This window comes from Mastacembelus armatus, chromosome 6 (genome assembly GCF_900324485.2).
Source record: "Mastacembelus armatus chromosome 6, fMasArm1.2, whole genome shotgun sequence".
NCBI classification, from domain to species: domain Eukaryota; kingdom Metazoa; phylum Chordata; class Actinopteri; order Synbranchiformes; family Mastacembelidae; genus Mastacembelus; species Mastacembelus armatus.
The window spans coordinates 22,890,344-22,913,909 of record NC_046638.1 but is presented as its reverse complement, the minus strand read 5'-3'; the positions used below and the strand labels follow the sequence as shown (position 1 = coordinate 22,913,909).

The window sequence follows — 23,566 nt, the reverse complement described above, 5'->3', positions numbered from 1 at the left end:
TTACTTTGTGAGTTGCTGTTTAATTCAATTGTTTTAACTAGTGACTATAATCCTGTCTTTAGCAGACAATTGTCATATTTCGTGATTTCTATCAGCACCTGAATGTACCATAATTGACCTCATAAGCCTTTTTACACTGGGTTTGTCCTTTCAGCTGAGTTTCGAACAACAGTACGGATTATTTTAAGAAACACAAACAGCATGAGAGGGGGAGTGATGTGCAACAAATGTCCCTCGCTTGATTCAAACCTGGATGGCACATCAGGTAACCTTCACTAACACACATAAATAATGATTTAAGGAACCATTACTCCCAGTCTCCAACCTGACAACCAATGGGCTCCCAGTGGCTTAAAGTCAGCTGACATACAAATCAATAATAATCATAATTTGCAGTGATAAAGAAAATGAAACCAATAAGAACAAATTGATCATGAAGTGCTGCTGTTTGATCTAAAAGCATTTTTACATATTTTAACATAGGTCAATAAACAGAAATGGTGAGTTTAAAGTAATCAACCTGTACAAGACAGATCAGCTGTTTGCAACATAATCTCTGTGTTTATTTTGTACACACACCAAGAGCTTATTTAATGGTGAGAAAGTACCAACATAAACGAGAAACAGGAAAAAAAAAAAAAAGGTCAACTCATTGTTTTGACCGAACCACAAAAAAAATCTTTAGTCTTTTTCTTTCTGCTCATTCAAAAAACTTTTTCAGACCAAATTAAGTCTCCGGCTCTGCATCTTACACTCACACACACTTTTTCTGTCCCTGTCCTGGTCACTCATTGTAACGTGACAGTTTCAGTCGGGGGACGATGTTCATGGATTGCAGCTCCTGGAACAGCAGCTTGCAGGCATATGGGATTCGGAGGGAGGAGACATGGCAGGACGATTTACAGTAGTGACACCTGGAAGACAGAAACTGACAATCAGACCAGAGACAACTCTGGGGATTACAGAAAACTCTGTAATCTCTATTCTGTCATATATGACTACTTGTACAGGTTCACAGGATGGCAAAAACCCTATAACCACCGAACTACTAACTAATTAAGATGATGCAGTTTTCTTCTCATCTGTCCTTGTTAGTATGTGTGTTCAAATTACCAGGCAGAGTATCCCAACAGGCCGCACTGTCCGCACACGTCCACCTCGAAGGCGTCACTGGAGATCATGAGACGCTCCAACAGCAACATGCTGGCTCCGTAGCCGATCAGACAGTCGCGCTCCATCTCGCCCAGACGCAGACCTCCGTCTCTGGAGCGGCCTTCTGTCGGCTGCCTGTCGGCAGGACAGACACATTCAGAGAACACAGAGGAAAATAACTGTTAACAATTTGGACAGTTTGAGGTTGAGGTTATTATTAGTATTTCTAAGCACAATCCTAAAATCTTTACCTGGTTAGGACAGCTCTGGGGCCACGGGCTCTAGCATGCATTTTGTCAAGGACCATGTGCTTCAGTTTCTGGTAATACACTGGTCCAAAGTAGATGTAAGCTTCAAGTGGCTCTCTGAGGAAAATCCAGCAGTCACACAGTCAGATATTTTCATCTGAATGATTTGTATCACTTAATTCCTCACACAGACACACATCATCTATTACTCCATCATTAATCTAAGTTATTGTGGTAATGCAGGTGAGAGCAGGTGCTGCTGTAAAGACATCATAACGATGGTGCATTCATGTGTCTCTGGGAAGCTCAAACATCTTAAATTTGACAGCCAACCACCAAGATGCTGTTCTTTTGCCAATTATGCTTCCAAAAAAACAAAAAGGTGAAACCGTAGTCCCTGAATCAAACAAGATGATTAGTTAATCCCACTATCACATAAGTGTGCTTATTGGACATGTGCGTTCCTCTGCTAAGCAAACATGGACATTGGGAGAAGGATCATGTTTAACATCCTGTATGATTATAAAAAGGCAATGAGCTCTTCATGCCGAAGACACCCTGAAGACACAAGTGAAGCAGAGTGATCAAAAACAACAGTTTCATCAGGAAATTGTGGCACTGCTGTTTAATTTGTGTGAGGTGTTTCCTGTTTATTACCCAGTGATTCCTGAGGTGACATAGTCTTTGCCCTGGTAGTTGTATCCGTAACGGATGAGATCTTCACACACATCCTTCACCTTGCTGCCTCCGAAGGCTGTACCATAGTGAAACCGTCCATCCAGGACTCCCGCCTTTCCAGCCAGCAGCTCAATCAACTTTCCCACCTGACAGAACCAGACGCACAGTTCATAACATGAATCTTGTGATTTACATCTGTCCTGACACTAAATGTTGATATTGTGGATGAGATGAGATTACACATGTGCCCCCCCAGGGTGAGACCCGCAGTCTAAGGATGACAGATTTAAACAATTCCACGGAGGTCGCACCCAGGGGACCCCTGACCCTATCACATAAAAGGAAACACCTACTCTCATTTCACTGTCAGGGCACAGAAACATGCTCCCGAGCCAAACATTTCTGAGTCTTGTCCATGACAACCACAGCTGGCAAACACATTGACAACTTCAACCGTAAAGATCATTCCTGTTTTTACAGCGTAAAGGACAAAAAGCAAAAGAAAAAAGGTTTTTTCGTCCTAAAGCCGTCCTACAGTTCAGATGTACTCTGCATGTTTGATAAAACTTCCTGCATGCTGCTACAGTTGGCGGCTTTGCTGGCAGATGTCTCCGCAGCAACAAATATCTGTTTGTGAACAGGATGATTGCTGCTTGGCGGCGTCAATGGACGTGTGCTCTGGAAGCCAATGATAACCCAGAGAGGAGAACAGCAGGGGGATAATGAGGGTTTTGTCTCACAAGAGCCAACACAACCTTATGAAGAGCGACAGTCAACACACAGACTGAGGTGACTCAGACTCAGCTCACAGCCAAAAATCACAACAGTATTCAAGACCTGGATTAGGTATCACATTACCACATTTTCACTAAAACAAACACTGATTTAACCTCCTCATGGAATGTTGGGCAGAATATTTGAGCTGAAATGATCAGACAATTAATTAATAGTCTATCAACAGATAATCTATTTTAAATTATTTATTACAATGATTTTCACTGTTTTGCTGGTTTCAGATTTCAGTATTGATTATTAACATTTTCTTATATAATAACGTATTAAAAGGTTTCTGGACTGTTTGTTTGGACAATACATGACTTTGGGAAACTATGGCTTTTGTTTTTCATGAATATAATGAAAATGGATTCTTAACTGCAGCCCAACAACATATGTCATACCGTCATTCTGGAGGGATATCCATGAGGGTTCATGATAATATCTGGACATATGCCCGAGTCACAGAATGGCATGTCCTCCTGTGGGACGATAAGACCACAAACACCTAAAAACAAAAACAGACAACACAGTCAAAAACACATTCATTCACAGCAACATGACTTTTGATGACAAGTTGATTTTCACATGCAACTGTACTTTTGCAGATGAATCCAAATAATCAATTTCAAGAAACCAGTGAACCAACAGAAACCAAAGTTATTTTAATATTTAGATGATTTAAGTCATTTCTCAAACACACACCTTCGGATTTCAGGTGCTGACATGAGGATTTAATATTAGCTGGACAAAACATGGAATTTGAAGACTTCACTTTTACTTTTCACATTTTTGACAAATAAATCATGCATGTTTAAGGTAATTAAGATAAACCGTTAGCAACACCCCTGTCCTCCATTTTAAGCAAAAAGTTCAAACTAGTTATGTTCACTAACGTAGCTAACCACGCATTTCTGACTGAAAACTAGTGAACTTGCAGTAAAACTGTTTTGTTGTGTGCATTGCTGACAGAAGCCTGGTCTGGACCTCTGGCAGACTGACATTTCCATACTTATGTGGACAGATAGGGTCCTCTTTTGATTCACATGACATGGGGGACAAGCGCCTCGGTAGCCAGGAGTTTTAAGTGTGAGTGCAAATGTTTGCAGAGGGGCCGAAGCACTCTTCCCTGGCCAGGGTAAACAGATTGTAGGCCCATTTGCAAATGAAAAAAAAAGAAAGAGGAGAGAAGAGAAGGAGAGCAGGAAGTGGAGAAAGGTGCTTAGTTTGACAGGGAGACCCGGATTACACATCCATGGCTTTCGGTTCAACTCAAAGGAAGTGCAGGGTATCAACTGGAGAGGAGAAAGTGACTATTAGCTGACCAGTTGGTGCCACAGCACACGGCAGACTGCTGATGCCTTACAGGATGTTGCAACAGGATGTTGACTGGGAACAAATGCAACAACGTACTGGAAAGTCATCCAACAGCAGGAAGAAGGTGAAAAGAAAAGAGACAAGGCAAGTATGGCAGGGCCAGAAGAGAAGGTGAAAAGAGAAAATAAAAAGAAAAGGCTGTAAAAAAGCTTGAAAGAAGTAAAAGTGAAGGAGGAAAGAAAGTGGAAAATGGTGGAGAAAGTGAACAGAAAGATTCAGAGAGAGAGAGACACTAGTTCCCATAGCAGACATCCTCGGTGTTGTTTGTTTTGTGTGAAAGTGAATGATAAAAGAGGCATGAAATCAGCAGAGAAAGGCAAGACAACAGCAAGGGTCCAGAGCCCTCCATCACAGCTCATACAGCTCCATGCTGGCGGCTCGCACAATGGGCCCCTACTACTGACAACCCCTTCACCGTCTCCCCCACCTCCACAGCTGTGTGTGTGTGTGTGCGTGTGTGTGTCCAGTAAATAATTAACTCATTCTGCTCTGCTGACCAGGACTTATGAGACTAGTCATGAGTAGCTGGGAGATCCATCACTGAAGCCAAAATTCATTTGTAATTAAATGACAAAAACGTGGTTTAAGATTCAGTTCAGGATTCAATAATATAAAATATTTGCTACACACACAAGAACAACTCAGCTGGTTTCACAAGCTTTTCTTCGAAAGTCATTATGAAGGAACAACACAAAGCTCTGAATTATTAATTAACCAAACATCAGTTACACATCTGGGCCTTTCCGTCAGATCTCCTCCAGCTAACCCCCCGGTGACCCCTCTCTTTTCGTCACTATCTGAGACAGAAGACATTGTCCCATCTTGAGCTGACCGCCCAGTGGCCACTGTGTTAATGAAGAGAGTAAATTATGCATGGCGCCAGTTAGTTTTTTGATTAAAACATCATACAAGCCCCACTATAGGGGAGGTGCTGCACAACAATGAAGGTTGTAAACACTTTTTCCCCCAGTAGCAGCAGAATACTGCTCGGGTGTAATAAATTTGCATAGTCTGGCACAGGACAAAGAGCCAATTAATTGAAAAGAGCTCTTGAAAGATGAGGACAGGGGGCAGTGACAGAGCAACAGCTACTGGGACTTGACTCAACAAACGCTCTGACACAGAGACGACCACGTTCTTTTTTAAGCCAGTTATTTAAAAATCTTTCACAACAGGTTCAAACTCATGTAATTCTCTGTATTCACGTTTGAGCTCGACATGTGACCTGCCGTGCCACAGTGCAGAGGTTGGCACCTTTCTGTCCGTGACGACTGCTGAACTTGTCTCCAATCTCTGGTCTCCTGGTTTGCCTCAGGAGGATCTTGATGAGGAAAGCTTCTTCAGCGTTGGACGAGATCATGACCTTCTCAATGTACGAGTCTGTTGAGCCCTTGTAGCTGCATAAACAAAATAAGCAAAAGGATTTTTTTTACATCAGGATGTGCAGAGAAGCTTGAACACGTGGGTCCACAGTATGTAGGTGTGGCAACAAGAGCTGATGGGCACTTACCAGGTGGGCACGTCTCTGTACTGGGGCTGGCCTGGCTGGGTACTGCCCTCCAGTGGTGTCTGGGTGACAGTTGGCATGGACTTGTTCACCAACACCTGTTTGTTCTCCACTCTCTCACCTGTGCCACACACAAGACACAGGAGATCACATGGTGTTGAGGTGAACTAACCACATACAGTAAAGGAAAGGATGATACTGTATATGCTGTTTTATGGACCTCAACAAATTTCTTTAACTGAAAACCAGAATAAGCCAAGAGTCACACACTGAAATCCTAGAAAAGGTCTGAGCAACAACAGACAGTCAGATAAATGCCAACAACCGCCTCATTTCAGGTTGATTTTCAATCCACAACCAGGTGTGTGCAATATTTTAGTTCTTTATATCGTCTTTATCTTTTATTTCCACTCACTAATGCAGCTGCTCTAAAACAATATGTACAACTTCACCCTCTTCAGCCCTGTTGAGACCAATCTTGTACAAATTGAGCATTTATCCATCTTTACTGTTGAGTGTTTTGAAGTCATTCTCACTTTGTTCAAACCAAACTTTCAATCAAATGCAAGCAAGCACATGAAGCGTGTTACTTAACTCACTGTACTGTTAAAACTGGTCGGAGATTTTAAAAGACCTTATGACCAGACTTCATCCTCCTCTCTTTTCCTGTGAAACAGTCCATCTTTACCTCCCTATGAGTAACTTGAGGCTTGAATCCAACCATTAAACCCATCACAACTGTTTTATCAAATCCCACCCTTCTGACCCTCCTGTCACATCAAACACAGCTTGTACATAGTATTAAGTAAAGCCTTTAAACATCTGTAAAACTTTGTCAACTGACTGTCAAATCATTCCTCAGACTACTGTACAAGTTATACATGAATCTCGTTTATGTAGTCAATCACAATTAATGGGGCTCTTGAGGCAAGGAGCAGCAAAGCATGCTGGGTTTCCTGGGGTCTTGCCAGAACTCACCAGGGGAACAGATGCCGTCGGCATCCAGGATGCTGTGTCTCCAAATGGGCTTTCGTGTGGCAGCATCCAGCATGGGCCCCATCACCTTGTCAAAGGTCTGGTTGGTGTAACGCCGCAGTGTGCACTTGGCATTTTTATAGACGAGGCACCGGCCAAAACCTGGAGAGAAACATCATCACAGTGAACTGACTGTTTGCTGTTGACTTGACCCAAACTCCAGCAACAGAGGCCTTTTTCCTCAAAAAGAAATTTAAACCAAAGAAATTCTAACAAACTGAGAAGCAGGAGTCTTATGAGGCTGACAAATTGATCTTTGTCATTTTGAGACAGCTCTGACCTCTGTCAAGCGAGGCTTTGTTAAGGACAAGAGCATCCTCTATGTCGTAGCCGCTGTAGCTCATCACGGCCACGGTGGCGTTCTGACCAGCGGGCAGCTTCTCAAAGTCAATCAGCTCAATAGTTTTCGTTTTGACCATGGGCCTCTGAGGATACGCCAGCAGGTACATCAGAGTGTCGATACGGTTCCTCTGGTTGTATCCAATGGTACCTGGAGAGGAGATATCAAAGCAATACTTGGAAACATCATTGCTGTAACTCACTGCAGAACATTTTTTACAGTCAAATTTCCAGTGTTTCAATTCAATTAAATTTTATTTGTATGGCGCCAAATCACAATACAAATCATCTCAAGGCATTTTACAAAAACTAAAAATCCAACAATTCCCTTATGAGCAGCACTTGGCGACAGTGGAGAGGAAAAACTCCCTTTAACGGAAGAAAAAACCTCCAGCAGAACCGGGCTCAGTTTGGGCGGCCATCTGCCTCGACCGGTTGGGGTGAGTGGATAGAGCAGAGAGAAAAGAACAGCAACAATAAACAACAAATAGACACTGCAAGTTGGTGGGGCCAGTAACTGCACATCAGCTATATACAGCTCCAGGACCAGGGACACCTGCAGAAGGTACAGAGAGAGAACAGAGAGAGAGGGAGAGAGCACAAACTAGGGGAGAGAGAGAGAGCACAAAGTTAGTGACATTCAATGGTGGAATATACATGAGGTGGGAGGAGAGGAAGAGAGGGGAAGGGAAGGGGGGGGGGGGTTAGGGTTAGGGAGCTCGGTGCACCAATGGTCCTCGGGCAGTCTAGGCCTATAACAGCATAACTAAGGGATGGTTCAGGGTTACCTGAAGCCAGCCCTAACTATATGCTTTGTCAAAGAGGAAGGTTTTAAAGGCCCATTTGCCTTTAAAAGTACAGAGAGTGTCTGCCTCCTGAACCCAGACTGGGAGCTGGTTCCACAGGAGAGGAGCTTGATAACTAAAGGCTCTGCCTCCCATTCTGCTTTTGGAAACTCTGGGAACCACAAGTAGACCTGCACTCTGAGAGCGAAGTGGTATATTGGGATAATATGGTACTATGAGGTCTTTAAGGTATGAAGCTTGAACATGAAGGGATTTGTATGTGAGAAGAAGGATTTTAAATTCTTTAAATTTTTACAGTGAGCCAATGAAGTGAAGCTAATATAGGAGAAATATGATCTCTCTTGCTAGTTCCTATCAGGACTCTGGCTGCAGCATTCTGGATTAACTGGAGGCTTTTTATGGAGATACTGGGACATCCAGATAGTAATGAGTTACAGTAATCTAGCCTTGAGGTAACAAATGCATGGACTAGTTTTTCTGCATCATTTTGAGACAGGATGTTCCTAATTTTGACAATGTTGCGCAGGTGAAAGAAGGCAGTTCTAGAGATTTGTTTTATGTGTGAGTTAAAGGACATGTCCTGGTCAAAAATAACTCCAAGGTTTTTCACAGTAGTGCTGGAGGCCAGGGCTATGCCATCTAAAGTAGCTCTAATTTTAGAAAAGTTATTTCTGAGGTTTTTAGGTCCAAATACAATAACTTCTGTTTTCTCTGAATTTAAAAGTAGGACGTTACTGGTAATCCAGGCCTTTATGTCAGTTAGACAGGCTTGAAGTCTGGTTAACTGGTTTGTGTTAACAGGTTTAATAGATAGATATAACTGAGTGTCATCTGCATAACAGTGGTAATTAATAGAGTGCTTCCTAATGACATAGCCTAAAGGAAGCATGTACAGGGTGAACAGAATCGGCCCTAGCACAGAGCCTTGTGGAACTCCATAACTAACTTTGTGTTTGTGTGCATGTGGAAGGTTCATCATGGACATGAATGAACTGGAATCTGTCCAATAAATAGGATTGGAACAATTTCAATGCTGTTCCTCTGATACCAATCACATGCTCCAGTCTCTGTAATAAGATGTTGTGGTCGATAGTGTTGAATGCAGCACTAAGGTCTAGGAGGACAACTATAGAAACAAGTCCATTATCTGAGGCTAAGAGAAGATCGTTGGAGACTTTTAACAGTGCTGATTCTGTACTATGATGTGCTCTAAATCCTGATTGAAAATCTTCAAATATTTCATTCCTGTGTAAGTGGTCTGATAGCTGCTTAGCAACAGCTTTTTCTAGGATTTTAGAAATAAATGGTAGGTTGGATATTGGTCAATAATTAGCCAAGACTCCTGGATCAAGACTAGGCTTTTTGAGTAAGGGTTTGATTACTGCAGTCTTAGAGTCCTGTGGTATGTAGCCTGATAGTAGAGATAAATTTACTAAGTCTAATAAAGATGAGTTCATTAATGGCATTAAGCAGTTTAGATGAAGCAACTACTGATGTAAATTCAGAGAGATCTATGGGAGAGAAGCAGTCTAAACATAACTGAGGTCCTACAGATGATTCAAGAGCTACTGTAGTAAAAGATTCATTTATTGCAGGTATAGGAAGCATCTGCTGAATTTTATCTCTAATAGTTGTGATTTTATTTGTAAAGAAACTCATAAATTCATCACTGCTGAGAGCTAAGGGAACACTGGGCTCAACGGAGCTGTGACTTTTTGTCAGCCTGGCTACAGTGCTGAAAAGAAACCTGGGATTGTTCTTATTTTCCTCGATTAGTGATGAATAGTATGCAGTTCTGGCTTTATGGAGAGCTTTTTTATATGTTAGTAGACTGTTTTTCCAGGCTAGAAAAATTTCCTCTAAGTTTGTGGAACGCCACTTCCTTTCCAGCCTTCGTGATGCCTGCTTTAAGGTACGAACATGTAAATTATACCATGGGGCTAGTCTTCTCTGATTCACTAACTTCATTTTCAGAGGGGCTACAGAATCAAGCATTTCACGCAGTGAGGCTACAGCACTGTTAACAATATGATCAATTTGGTAGGGAGTGGGATTGAGGTAGCTGCCTTCCACTATGTTTATACTTGGCATAGATGTAAATAAAGATGGAATCATTTTCTTAAATTTTTTAACAGCATTGTCGGATAAACATCTGCTGTAGTGGAATTTTCTTCCAAACGCTGCATGATCCATCATTTTAAATTCAAAAGTTATTAAAGAATGATCTGACAAAACAGGATTTGGGGGAAAAACTATTAAATGTTCAATTTCGATGCCATAGGTCAGAACAAGATCAAGGGTGTGATTGAAACAGTGAGTGGGTTTATTAACATTTTGAGTGAAACCAATTGAATCTAATATTGAATTAAATGCAGTGCTGAGACTATTATTCATCTACATGAATGTTAAAATCTCCCACTATAATGACTTTATCTGAAATAAGCACTAAATCAGACAGGAAGTCTGGGAATTCAGTGAAATACTCTGAGTAAGGGACAGGTGGACGGTACACAATGACAAGTAGAACTGGTTTTTGTGACCGTTACGTAGACCAACTATTAAAGGTGTTGGGTGGGTGCATGATCTCAGAATGGAGCAGCAGAACAAGTTATGGCATAAAGTCTGGCCTCTCTGGAAGCCTTGACATTTGTCAGATGCTATTACTTCACAATCAAGCTACAAGCACAGAGTCTGTGATAACAGGCCTGGGCCACACAACCAGATTGTATAGACATGTATTGGGTTCACCACACAAAACAGACAAGGCAAGAGGATATTGGGCCAAATATAGTTCCAGTCTGTGTTTTTGTAAAGATGGTGGGAGGGGAGGAAGAAATGGACGGAGGTAAAGCGGTGGGGGTGACAGCAGTTCTTATGAATGTTAGCCGGGCCGTTTGGGGAAGTTTTGGTTACCAAGGAGCTGTGGGTGCACACTCTATGGTCTTTCGCAGCTGAGCACACTGACCTCCTGAGCACAGCCAGAGCAGACACAATGAATTGCTAATGACACTCTGGGTGACTGGCAGGGAAAGGGCCTCTGCACACACTCAGCACAATAGAGAATCTACGCAAGCGCCCCATGTTTGATGTCCATGCGCATACACACACTGGCACACACACACATAAGAAAAAACACTCAATCACACATACGAATGTATTAGGACAAGAAGTAGAGCAGAAGCAGAGACAAACCAGCAGGCTTGTATTGTATCTTGCCTGTATCTATACTGTTTGTTATTCTAATGTCCTTTTGTATGATTTTAACTTGTGCAAATACAAACTCTGAACCAGCAGATTTAGGGGGCTTAAGAATAGTGTTCGTGTACGAATAAATTACTGTAAGCATCCGTGTCAGTGTGTGTGCATGTGCAGAAGTAAACACTGCATCTGTGTGGAGGATGTTTGAGAAGGGATCGGGGATCTTCACACTTTAATGACATGCTTACTGATTAAAGCTACCTGCTCAGCTGACTCTTACCCATGGCCTGCTTGCCCATAGCGCACTGGTATGTGTTTCTGGGCGACTGGTTGTGGTGGGGGTAGGGAATGAGGCCGGCACACACCCCGAGCAGCGTGAAGGGCTCAATCTCCAAGTGCGTTGTGTCTCTACCGAAATAAAAAGAAACAAATAAAGGAGGCTGTAAACCAGCATGCTGACTGACACGCACCAACCTGGAGGATCTTTTCCCATTTTCTAATGTCGGCTGACTGATGTGCCACTCACTTAGTAATCATGTATTCATAAAGTGCGATCTGACAGTCATTTTCCTCATTGACATCCAGGTACTCCACCAGGCCCTCATGCAGGAAATCCTCAAAGGTTCTCGATTCAAGAAAACATGTTTCAGAAACAGACAGCTTGTTCTTTTATATACGTGAATATCTGCGAACAAATATATGCTGTTAAAAACTCTCCCAGAAGCAGTTCTCACCTGTAGCCCTGCGACAGATCTTCAATGTGTTTGTTTTTCACCATCGGCTCTCCCTTTTTCACTATGATGTACGGCCTGAAGGGGGAAAACAACACAGACCAAAGCAGAACAAAGTCAAACTACAAATGAGCAACTTTTCCTCTTTAAGACAACATCACTACAGGAGGCAGAAGATTCCTAAAAGTCTAGTCAATTTTGTATTTCTGACCCACAAAAGAAAAAGCAAAGAATTAAATTCTTGTATGTGTAAATTTGAAAAAATGTCGACAGCATACATGGATTTGTATTGAAGAGTTTTACTAATTATCTGTCACAGAGTGGTTCCTAGTTAATGTACATCAATAACATTAATTTTTATGGTAGTAACTTTAAAAAGTCTTCTTCACCTGCAGAGGCGTCCTCCATCAGACGAGATATAGACACAGCGGTCAGTCAGGTTGGTGGAGATGGACACAAACTCATTGATAAAACCCGCCCTACGCATCAACCTGAAGGTGCTGACCAGCTTGTGATGATCTCGGATCACACCAAGAATGTTACCTGTTGACGTGATGAAGACAGATATAAAGACAGTCAATGCACATATTGCTCAAAACTACAGAAGCACTTAATTGTTGTTACCAACTTCCACCTTTGAATGTTTACTGCTGTCAGCCTTTCATGTACAGTGTTAACAGTTTTTAACATCAGTCAGCTTTTACCAAAAGAATAATTTGCAAAACATGTTTGTAGCCTTCTTATCAGAGCTGCATGAGGGATGAGCTTAGCACAGAAATTTATGTGATTGTTATTATAATAATAATCTGAGAGGGAACTAACAGACACTGTTCATTTCTTTAATAATTTCCAGATGTATTCTTGCATTTTCCAATGAATGAAATACGACTTTTTATTTATTTATTTTTTATAACCAGTCTGTTCATTATTTTCTCAATTAAGCATCGTGTCCATAAAATGTCAGAATAAGGGAAAAAGCCCATCAAAGTTTTGTCAGAGGCCAGCCTGACTCAGGTGTTTAATATACCATATAAGATAAAGAATAACATCAAACTGTGACATTTGGAACCAGAAAATGTTTTCCTTTAAAAAGAACATCAACAGTTAACCAAAACTTAAAACACCAGCTGATTGATTTTCTGTGGATTTACTGATTTAAATACAGATCAGAAAGTTGCAGCAGATAATCAAAGTTACCCTGGGAGCATAAAACTGTGTGTAGATTCAGCTTCAGGTTCTCAAAAACCCCCATCTACAAACAGCATGCTTATACAGTAGTGTCCTCTGAACGTCTGTGGCTGGGGAAAGCAGAGCTAAGAATGTCTGCAGGGGTTAGTTCATATCACGTCTGACAGACAAATGACTGGAGAACAGAGGAGACACTGTGCTCTGCCTCTGTGTGAGGGCACATTTGCAGTGAACACACTGAGGGATTTAACACCTGCTGTTACCAACTAATTAAATGGTATGGCAGCTAATATAATTTGACAGTTATCAGTGGTGAGACAAACATATACAGTAATTAAGGGGCCAAGTCCTGACTCAAGAATAATACCTACTGCTGCCATGAAATTAATGACTTATCAGCCTCCCTGCATAATTCAAAACTGCCTTCTGTAAACTAAATGGAATATTTTCCCCTTCATGTTCATAAGTAATGCATCTGAAACAGGGAGGATTAGACTTTCTTTTCATGTGATCTAAAGTAAAGGCACCCAGGATTCATTCTTTCCGTGTTTGTTTATTAGGTTCTACTGGTGTGGAAGAATTTTACCATTCAGGAAGACGAGGAAGACGCTGGGGTAGGAGAGCTCCTCTCCACACAGCAGGTTGACGTCTTCAACACCCAGGTTGAAGGCCAGCTTGATGATTGGCCCGTCCTCCATGTCGGTGGTGATGTGGGTCATCAGTGCCAAGTTCTTTACCAGACCACAGGCCTAGAAAACCAGAACAAGGATATCAGCGAAGTACAGGTCTTTAAAAGACGTTCTGTTCCATCAATACTCTTAACTCTGATATGGCAGGCGTACTTTAGAGAACCGTTAATTTGTATTAGTATAACGTCGTCTTCACAGGATCAGTGGGGACAGGTTAGTGGAGGCTGCTGTAGTCACTCACCTCTCCCTCAGGAGTGTCAGACGGACACAGCATGCCCCACTGTGATGGCTGCAGCGAACGCGGCCCGCTGACCTTCCTGGTCTTTTCAAACTGGGACGAGATCCTGGTCATCATGCCAAGAGCTGAAATATAAGAGAGACGAGACAGGACCTGGGTGACTCCCTGACGGTCCATCTTGAATCTCTTCAGCGACCAGTTGCCCTAAGGACAAATAAATACACTCAGTGTCTTTATTGACCTGCCTATGAATATACTTTGATTAAAAAAGTCACAGTGGCTCCAAAATGTATGGTCATAATAATTAGTCTTTTGCTTTGGGGTGTGAATGATTAGAGTACGGCTGACTTTTAAAACACGCTGCTGTGGTGACTCACTGTGGATATCGCATTGACCATGCCGTTGGTGATCTGATCCTGTCGCATGTGCTTCACCACATCAAACTGAGCTGCTCTCTGCTTGGGGATGATCTGGTCAGCAATCTTCTTCAGTTCAGAGTTAAACTTCTTAAAAAGATCTTCAAACAGCAGCGACAGGAGCTAAACAACAAAAAGCCATCATCACTAACAGCGTTTTTGCGTCTCCAGACTCAACAGTGAGAACAACAATAATTTCCGAGACGGGGTTGTCGCACGTTCGGACTGTCAGATCTCCTGGCGTGCTGAGGTGCGTTTACACTCAGATTTAATAACCAGGTGTGGTGGCTCACTGATAAGCCTGACCTGGCCTCAGTCCCAGGTCCCTGTCCTCCTCCGCCAGACGTACAGGAGGCAGCGTCTCACACAGCCCCACCCAGTCTGTACATTAGCATACATCAAAACAGGCAGCAGAAATTAATAAAGAAATTAAACTTCCGTTACGCAGCCAGGCCAATTAGTTGAATGTCAGAGAACCATAATTGGAGAGCGAGGAGATTGCTGGTGTTGTTAGTGTGTAAGCCCCCTATTGAAAAAGGGCTCAGCACACCCCCTCCTCCAATCTCCTGCTCCTTATACAGAGCAGGTTGGGGGAGGCAGGGGTTGAGGGGGGGAATTAAAGGCCTTAAGACAGCAGTAATTACATTATCAGAGCCGGGCCTGCGGATTAGCTCAATCGCTCCAGTCAAGGCAGCAATTCTATTGTCACGGTGCTGAAAAATCCCTACGCTTCCACAGCTTCGGGATTTTGGTGCCACTGCATATCTCTCTCCTGACAAAGCCAGGCTGAAATACCAGGGGGCAGGTGGGGGGTGTTGACAAAAACAAAACAAGAAAAAAAACAAAGCGGAGGGAAATAATGAGTCTTATTAAAAGAGGGAGGCAGGAACAAAGATGCAGGTGAGAGATCAGGGCTGGAGCAGCCGTTGTCCTCTGGTCAAATGCTGTGATCCGTTTATTCTAAAGCATGTATGCATGATTAGGACATGTCTATACACATACATCACACGTGTTTTGTTTTCTGGTTTCTCTATGAGGAAAGAAAAGGTAGTCAACACCTTTCAGTTGCACAGAATGAATACGTGGTTCAGCAGGGTGCCTTTAACATCAGGACTGAGCTCATTAACAGCTTCCTCAGTTGACAAATTAACAAACAAACTTAATAAGCCTGCTTTTTTGTCTTGTACATTCATATATAGGACTGACTGAAATGAGGATTAAATCTGGTATTGTATGAGCTGTAAATGAGACCACATGATGGACAAGTGCATGGAGGCTCACCTGTCCAGCCAGCTCAAGTCGTTTGTTGCCATAGTAATCTCTGTCGTCCACCTTGTTGTCCCCCTGGGCCAGAATCACCCTCCTCACCATCACAGCCAGATAAATACACTTAGCCCGAAAGTTAAATTCTTTGACCTACAGACAAAACACAAAATGATGAGGATCAGGAATATAATCCGAGTATAATCTGTGATTCGTGTTTGAGTGTTAACATACGGGCACATGTGTGAGGATAAGAGATGCCAACAGCTCTCTGGCCTCCTCCATCTTGGTCTTCTTGGGACCTCCCCACATGCGCTGCCTCCGCACTTTATTCCCCAGGTACCTCAGAGCCTGAGACACAGAGCGACAGAAACAGCAAAGGACAGGGAGCAGAGTATCTTTGTCATTGCTGCAAATATTCCAGAGGTTATTGTCTTAGGACGATAAACACCAAGAAGTGGACCAGGGCTAAATGTTACACTATAAATATTTATGAACAGCAGTATTTGAAACACATCAGTTGAAGACAATGAGGTAAAAATGTCCTGATTAATTTTACTTTGCCTTTATTTGAGGATAAACAGTGACAGATACTGAGGAGGAAGAAAACAGAGGACATGCAGAATTAGTCTAAGATGCCCTGAAACTTTTGATATTTCAGTTTTCAATTTTATCAAAACATTTAAACTGTATGATGTTTTCATCGCTTGTTTCTGACGCTAAGTGATTAACATGAACTTGTTTAGAAAACACACATATGGGATGTCACAACAGGCATGATGCAAAGGAACACACACACACACACACACACACACACACACACACACACACACGCGCGCAACACACACAACACACCTGAAACACCTGAGTCAGTGTGTCTCTGAAGCTCTTTACAGAAAAGGGTCAAAAGTATAGAAGAGGTCAAAGGTTAATGAGACTGAAGACTTTGAGAAAGACCACCCACCCTGCACCACACAACAAATAAAATATACAAAATAATATATATATATAAAAAAAAAGATACATAAAAGGTACAATTGTGTAAAACTATAAATGATTAGAAAAAATAAATCTGGTTAAGACAGATTACTTATCATAATCTGATAACAATGTTTCCTCAGGCTTATCTGCCATTACGGTAATTATATAGATTTAGGCCTCATTGTGCACAACACAATGATCCAATGAATACCGTGAAAAGACATCGTGGACGCTGGCAGAGAGACGAACATGAGACCTGAGGCGACCAGTTGCTAGGAAGCAAATATGGCCTCATCAATGCATCAGTGGCTCCTCTAACAACATAAGCTTTATCAAAAACAAACCATGGCTCCTTGCATTCATCTGTAGCTGTCAAAGAAAACATGTGGGCCTCCTGAATAACCTATGAAAAGCATCACTTAACTGTCTGATAAGACAAAACCGTAGTCGTCTGATCACACAGACAAAATACCTTCTGTCAGCAGCAGCAGCCACTTGTTTCTGTGTCTAAACAACATCCCGCTCTTCAGACAAAGTTAATGGGCACACACTCAATAATGTTGTTTACTGACGTCAACCTGAAATGCTTTAATTACACTAAATTCTGTTTGAATGAGAGAAATTTGTATAATTATAGCACTCTGCTTATTTCTGTCGTCCAAACTAATTACTCTAAACAAGCGTTGATTTTAAAACTAACCACACTGAAAATCTGCATTTTGTTTTTCCACAAAATTTTGGTCTCGTATAATGGGAAGAATTGTTATTGCTCTGAATGTCAATAAATTATTTACTTCTATTTCTTTACCTTAGGATGTATTTATTTATTTCAGTGATTTCGCAGATTTATCAGGTCATAATCTAGATTTCTTTTTTCCTTAAAAATTAGGGGTGAGTATTTTTTTAAATTTGCCAATTAAATTTGTGCAAAAATTCAGGTGATTATAAAATCTGCTTATGCGCCTTTCTGAAGTTTAATAAGACATCACATCATGTTTTATTGTAGGTTAAGCTAAACAGCTGCTGTTTCTTTTCTGTTGTACAGACTTGAGTGATATCAGCCTTCTCACAAAATCCTCAGGAAGAAAGAAAATAAAGGATTTTTTCCTGCAGCACAGGCTGAAATATACATATGAAATATATTAATCTTTATAAATTTTATCTGCATCATTATATCTACATTGCTTAGAAAGGTTTTGTTAAAACGACTACAGTATTTGTACATTGTCCCTGGAAATCCAGTGAGTATCCATTTAATTGAATACTTTTGACTACGGAGATACCTGAGTCTGTGTGAAGATCTGGGCTTTCTGGCACTCCTCCAGGCTCGGGGCGAAACTGGCCATGACGTGCTCCTCTGTACCAATCATCTGAACTATCTCCTGGTCGCTCTCTACACCCATACCCTGTGGATGATGGGGGAAGACCATGTGCACTTATCTAACATTACAAAAACAATTTCAATATTTCATCTGTGTAAGAGCTGGTTGGTGAGGTGAAATGAACAAACAGAAAACACTTTGCTGCTGGGGCCAGAGGTGAGGAGGAGAAGTGCGGGTGTAGGGGAGAGGGTGGACTGGGAGTCATAAGGATGTCTGACATTTGCTTATGGAAATGTGAGGCTGTGGGAACTGATCTGTCTGTCTCACTCTGGATCTGAGGTTGTTTCTACAGCCGCTGCCAAACACAAAGATGGACAGGGAAGAAGTCACCCAGGAAAGACAAGTGCACAGCAAACAGGGCGAGCGCTGACTGTGTCCTGTGGATAATGACTTCAGCTCCAAGCACTTGATGCTCACAAGCTGACATGTTTGGAGAGATTTGTCCTCAGAGGCAAAGTAGTTAATGATGCCAGCTGGCTAACTGACATTTTCATTGAGAGCTAAGGGAAACACATGAAAATGACTAAGATGAAGAACTACAGAAATTACTGAATTACAAGTACTTACTAACTTATCAAAGTAATTAGTATGTATTTGTACTATTTATACTGAGTGAAATCAGCTGTTTAGGACCTTTCAGAAAGCTGCATTAAACAGTTAAACACAAAGTTACTGAAACAGACAAAGTTACTTTGGAAACAATAAGTCCTTCATTCAGCCTGTGGGCCAACGATATAAAACACAGTTTCGTCTGTGGTCTTACTGCACCCCCTACTGGACACAGCAGCTGTGACAGGGCCCATCATCTTCACACAGACGTTTACCTTGAATATGATGGCAATGGGAGCGTCCTCTGACAATGTGTTGTGTCTCAGGTAGAAACGGCCTTGTTTGACAATCATGTTTGTTCTGCTTTTCTTCTCATGAGTGGAGCTGGAAGTATTAGAAGAGAGAAAGCAGGTGAGAAAATCAGCATCAGAGCAGATAAAGAAACAAAAGGCTTTAAAGAAAAAAAACAGCAGTTTCATAAAACAACAGGAAAACTGGAAACTAATTAAAGTGACCCTGTTAGTTTTGGGAGATAAATCTGTGCAACTAGGGCCAATGTGGAACAGTATTGAATATATTCCTCTTTACATTACAGCCCTGAAAATAAACAGAAAAATATCCACAGGGCAACTTTGACTTTTAAATTATACATTATTAGAAATAGAACAGAAGGCAGCACTTTCTGGCCACAGCTGAAGTGCTTGTTGGGCATAAACAAAGTCTCTTCTTGAGATTGAAGTTTTCTGTGAAGAAGATTTAGGAGCAGGTGTGGTTACAAAACCTGGTCACTGAGGCTCCAACAGCACCCTTCCTGTCCTGCTCCACAATAATTCGATTCTTGGACAGCTGCTCTTGGATCAAAATGACTTTTTCCTGACCTTTAACAATGAAATAACCTCCTGGGAAGACACATAGAAAGGTGTGCGATTACATCTTTACTGAAAAAGACCAAATAACACGCTTAGGTGGTATTATGACTGTGTACCTGGATCCAGAGGACATTCATTGAGTTTTGAAAACTCCATGGGTGTCTTTCCAGTGAGAACACAGTTTGAACTTCGCAGCATGATTGGCATCCTGAGAAAAGCACAATAACAACAAAAACATGAATAAGACTTTAGGAAAACACCAGTCTCTCACCCTCACACTCTAACACACTCTAACACTAACACTCACACTCTAACACACTCTAACACTAACACTCACACTCTAACACACTCACACTCTAACACACTCTAACACTAACACTCACACTCTAACACACTCTAACACTAACACTCACACTCTAACACACTCACACTCTCTAACACTCACACTCTAACACACTCACACTCTAACACTCACACTCTCGCGCTCGCTCTCTCGCTCTCACTCTCAAGCTCGCGCTCACACTCTCGCGCTCACACTCTCGCGCTCACACTCTCGCGCTCACACTCTCGCGCTCACACTCTCGCGCTCACACTCTCGCGCTCACACTCTCACACTCACACTCTCACACTCTCACTCTCACTCTCTCTCACACTCACACTCACACTCACACTCTCTCACTCTCACTCTCTCACACTCACACTCACACTCACACTCACACTCACACTCACACTCACACTCACACTCACACTCACACACTCACACACTCACACACTCACACTCTCACTCACTCTCACACTCACTCACACTCACACTCACTCTCTCTCACACTCACTCACCCTCACACTCACCCTCACACTCACCCTCACACTCACCCTCACACTCACCCTCACACTCACCCTCACTCTCACCTTCCAATGGGCAGTGCATTTCGGATGATTCTCTGGCTGCCGCGAGTGTACTCTATGTCCACTGTTATGGGCGCTGAATAGGTCATGTCTCTGAGGCGACACTGCAGAAACAAACAGGAACAATGAGCTTTAACAGCAAAGCGAACACTTGAAAAGTAGGAGCCTGTAAACGTTCAGCCTATTTGCTGAATTAGTCAAATATTTTCTGACAACTGACGTTTTCTTCTTTTCCTTTCGGCTGCTCCCTTCAGGGGTCGCCACAGCTGGCTTCCCTGACTTTTTCTCCAAAACATCTAACATGAGCTGTCCTTCTGATGTACTCATTCCTGATCCTATCCATCCTCGTCACTCCCAGAGAGAAGCTCAACATCTTCAGCTCTGCTACCTCCAGCTCTGCCTCCTGTCTTTTTCTCAGTGCCACTGTCTCTAAACCAGACAACATTGCTGGTCTCACCACTGTCTTGTCCACCTTTCCTTTCATTCTTGTTGACACTCTTTTGTCACACATCACACCTGACACTTTCCTCCACCCGTTCCAACCTGCTTGCACATCTCTTCACTTCTTCTCCACACTCTCCGTTGCTCTGGACTGTTGACCCTAGGTCCTTAAAATCCTCCACCTTCTTCACCTCTACTCCCTGTATCCTCACCGTTCTACTTGAGTCCCTCTCATTTACACACATGTACTCTGTTTTACTGCGGCTAACCTTCATTCCTCTCCTTTCCAGAGCAAACCTCCACCTCTCTAGATTTTCCTCCACCTGCTCCCTGCTCTCACTACAGATGACAATGTCATCTGCAAACATCATGGTCCACGCAGATTCCTGTCTAACCTCATCTGTCAGCCTGTCCATCACCACAGCAAACAAGAAGGGGCTCAAAGCCGATCCTTGGTGCAGTCCCACCTCCACCTTGAACTCCTCTGTCACCCCTACAGCACACCTCTCCACTGTCTTACAGCTCTCATACATGTCCTGCACCACTCGAACATACTTCTCTGTCACTCCAGACTTCCTCGTACAAAACCACAGCTCAGCACCTCAGCACCCTGTCATATGCTTTTTCCAAATCTACAGACATAATGCAGCTCCTTCTGGCCTTCTCTATACTTCTCCATCAGCATTCTCAAAGCAAATATTGCATCTGTGGTTCTCTTTCTTGGCATGAAACCATACTGCTGCTCACAAATGCTCACTTCTGACCTCAGCCTAGCCTCCACTACTCTTTCCCATAACTTCATTGTGTGACTCATCAGCTTTATTCCTTGGTAGTTTCCACAACTCTGCACGTCTCCCTTGTTCTTAAAGATGGGCACCAGTACACTTCTCCTCCATTCCTCAGGCATCCTCTCACTCTCCAAGATCTTGCTAAGTAGCCCAGTCAAAAACTCTACTGCCTCCACACTTCCATACCTAAACTCCTCATCCTCTTCCAACGCCTTCCTCACTTCATCCTTACTGATCTTTGCTACTTCCTGCTCCACAACAGTCACCTCTTGACAACTGATGTTTTAATGTTGATAAACCAAAAGTATGTCAAACTCTAGTTAGCTAAACTTCAGACTACTGTCATTAATAGTAAACTCGGCCCACCTCATGAGGAGATACTGGTCTAGTTACATTGAAGCTTTCTTCAACATCAGGCATACCAACGTAGATATTGAGGTACCTGCAGGGAGAATGTTTAAATGTTTGGATCTCTTACTGAAGTTAATTACTGAGACATTATATATGTGTCACATTAATGTTAGTTAAAGCAAAGACAAATCATCTGGCTTACTTGAGGTACCACATGGGATCAGCATCACTTGTGATTTTCTCATTTGCTTTCATTATTTTCTTTATCTGCAACAGAAGACGCTCATATTGTATTTAACTGCAGCAGCTGCAACACACTCATGCTGGGACCGTGCTTTACCTCCACATTGATGAAATAGTTGAATGAGTCAATGTGCTGCTTTACCAGACCCTTCACCTGTAAAACACACAAAGCCAATATTGGAAGGGCACATGAAAGAGACTGAATTAACTGCTCAGTATGTAACATGGTCAAAGTATGAGTTCATGGGCTGCACTGAGCCTGACAAACTGGCAGAAAACACTAATACAAAGCCAACAGCAGTACCCATCCAACCACTTAACTGCATTTTTTTAATCGTTGGAATTAAAGGATTTAAGACTATTTCTGACATTTTGTAAACTATTAGTCAAAAATAAACTACAGATCAACCAACACTGCAAATAATTGATTTTACAACTAAGGGTCGGTGCTAGGGCCATCACCCCATAGAAAAATACTGCACATACTTATATATTTATATACCCTCATACTGCATATTTATATACTTTATATTGCATACTTATATACTGTATACTTATATACTACATACAAATATTTATATAGTATATACTGTACATGTATATACTATATACCAGGGTTGTCCAGTCCATGGTCCTCGAGGGCCACAGTCCTGCTTACCAATGCTGATTACCTGGGTCAGGTGTGTTCAGCCAATCACAAGCTGGAACATACCATCTCAGATGAGGGGGGAAATGGGGGAAGACAAAATGAATTGATACCTTCCAGTTTGTGATTGGCTGAACACACCTGACCCAGGTAATCAGCACTGGTAGGGCAGTGATAGTTGGAAAACAAGCAGGACTGTGGCCCTCAGTGCCCACCTCTCTATATATACTGCATATGTATACTATATATACTGCAGATGTAAGTAATGTATATGGTCAAATGCAGTAAAATGTCTGGGATTCACAGCAGATACAGGATTGTTTATTTACCTTCAGGAAGGCCGGTAATAGTTTCCATTTTTCCTGTCACAAAGAAAGACGACAAATAAACACCCGGTCTGTTGTTTAGCAGCATTTCGCCCTGAACACGTTGGATTCTGCAGCTGTAGCTGATTTAAACGACTTGTTAACAAACACACAAAACATAAAAAAGACTATTCTCTCTCAGTGACCTACAAACATCAACAAACTAACACAGCAGCTGTGGTTTACATTTCTGAGCTTTGTTATTCTTCCCTCCTGCTGCGAAACGTTATTTCCTGTAAACTCACCGCTACAGCGCTGACAGGAGCCGCCAGCTCCTGAGGAGACATGTCACAAAAATCTGCTCCCAGCGCCTCCATCGCTGTTTCTGTCGCTCAACAGTAAATACAGAAAACGGTTGTCGTACTCTGTGTTCATACAGGCGTCGGAAGCTACAGCAGCATGCGTC

At 42.3% G+C, this 23,566-nt stretch overlaps 1 protein-coding gene across 1 annotated transcript; it reads right to left on the bottom strand.

Annotated features, from left to right (window-relative positions):
* On the bottom strand, positions 1-23,477 carry polr3b (polymerase (RNA) III (DNA directed) polypeptide B). The gene is made up of 28 exons (XM_026311541.1): positions 23,406-23,477; positions 23,125-23,157; positions 22,247-22,303; positions 22,109-22,173; positions 21,922-21,997; positions 20,330-20,430; positions 19,537-19,628; positions 19,333-19,450; positions 18,827-18,935; positions 17,904-18,026; positions 15,874-15,990; positions 15,658-15,792; positions 14,338-14,499; positions 13,964-14,164; positions 13,620-13,782; positions 12,235-12,388; positions 11,849-11,923; positions 11,641-11,739; positions 11,395-11,522; positions 7,052-7,261; positions 6,715-6,873; positions 5,740-5,857; positions 5,484-5,626; positions 3,257-3,360; positions 2,058-2,224; positions 1,404-1,517; positions 1,114-1,287; positions 1-914 (listed from the first exon to the last, which is right to left on the bottom strand). The coding sequence occupies exons 1-28, from the start codon at positions 23,475-23,477 to the stop codon at positions 785-787; spliced, it is 3,399 nt and encodes a 1,132-aa protein (XP_026167326.1). The 3' UTR covers positions 1-784.
* Between the last annotated feature and the right edge of the window lie 89 nt (positions 23,478-23,566).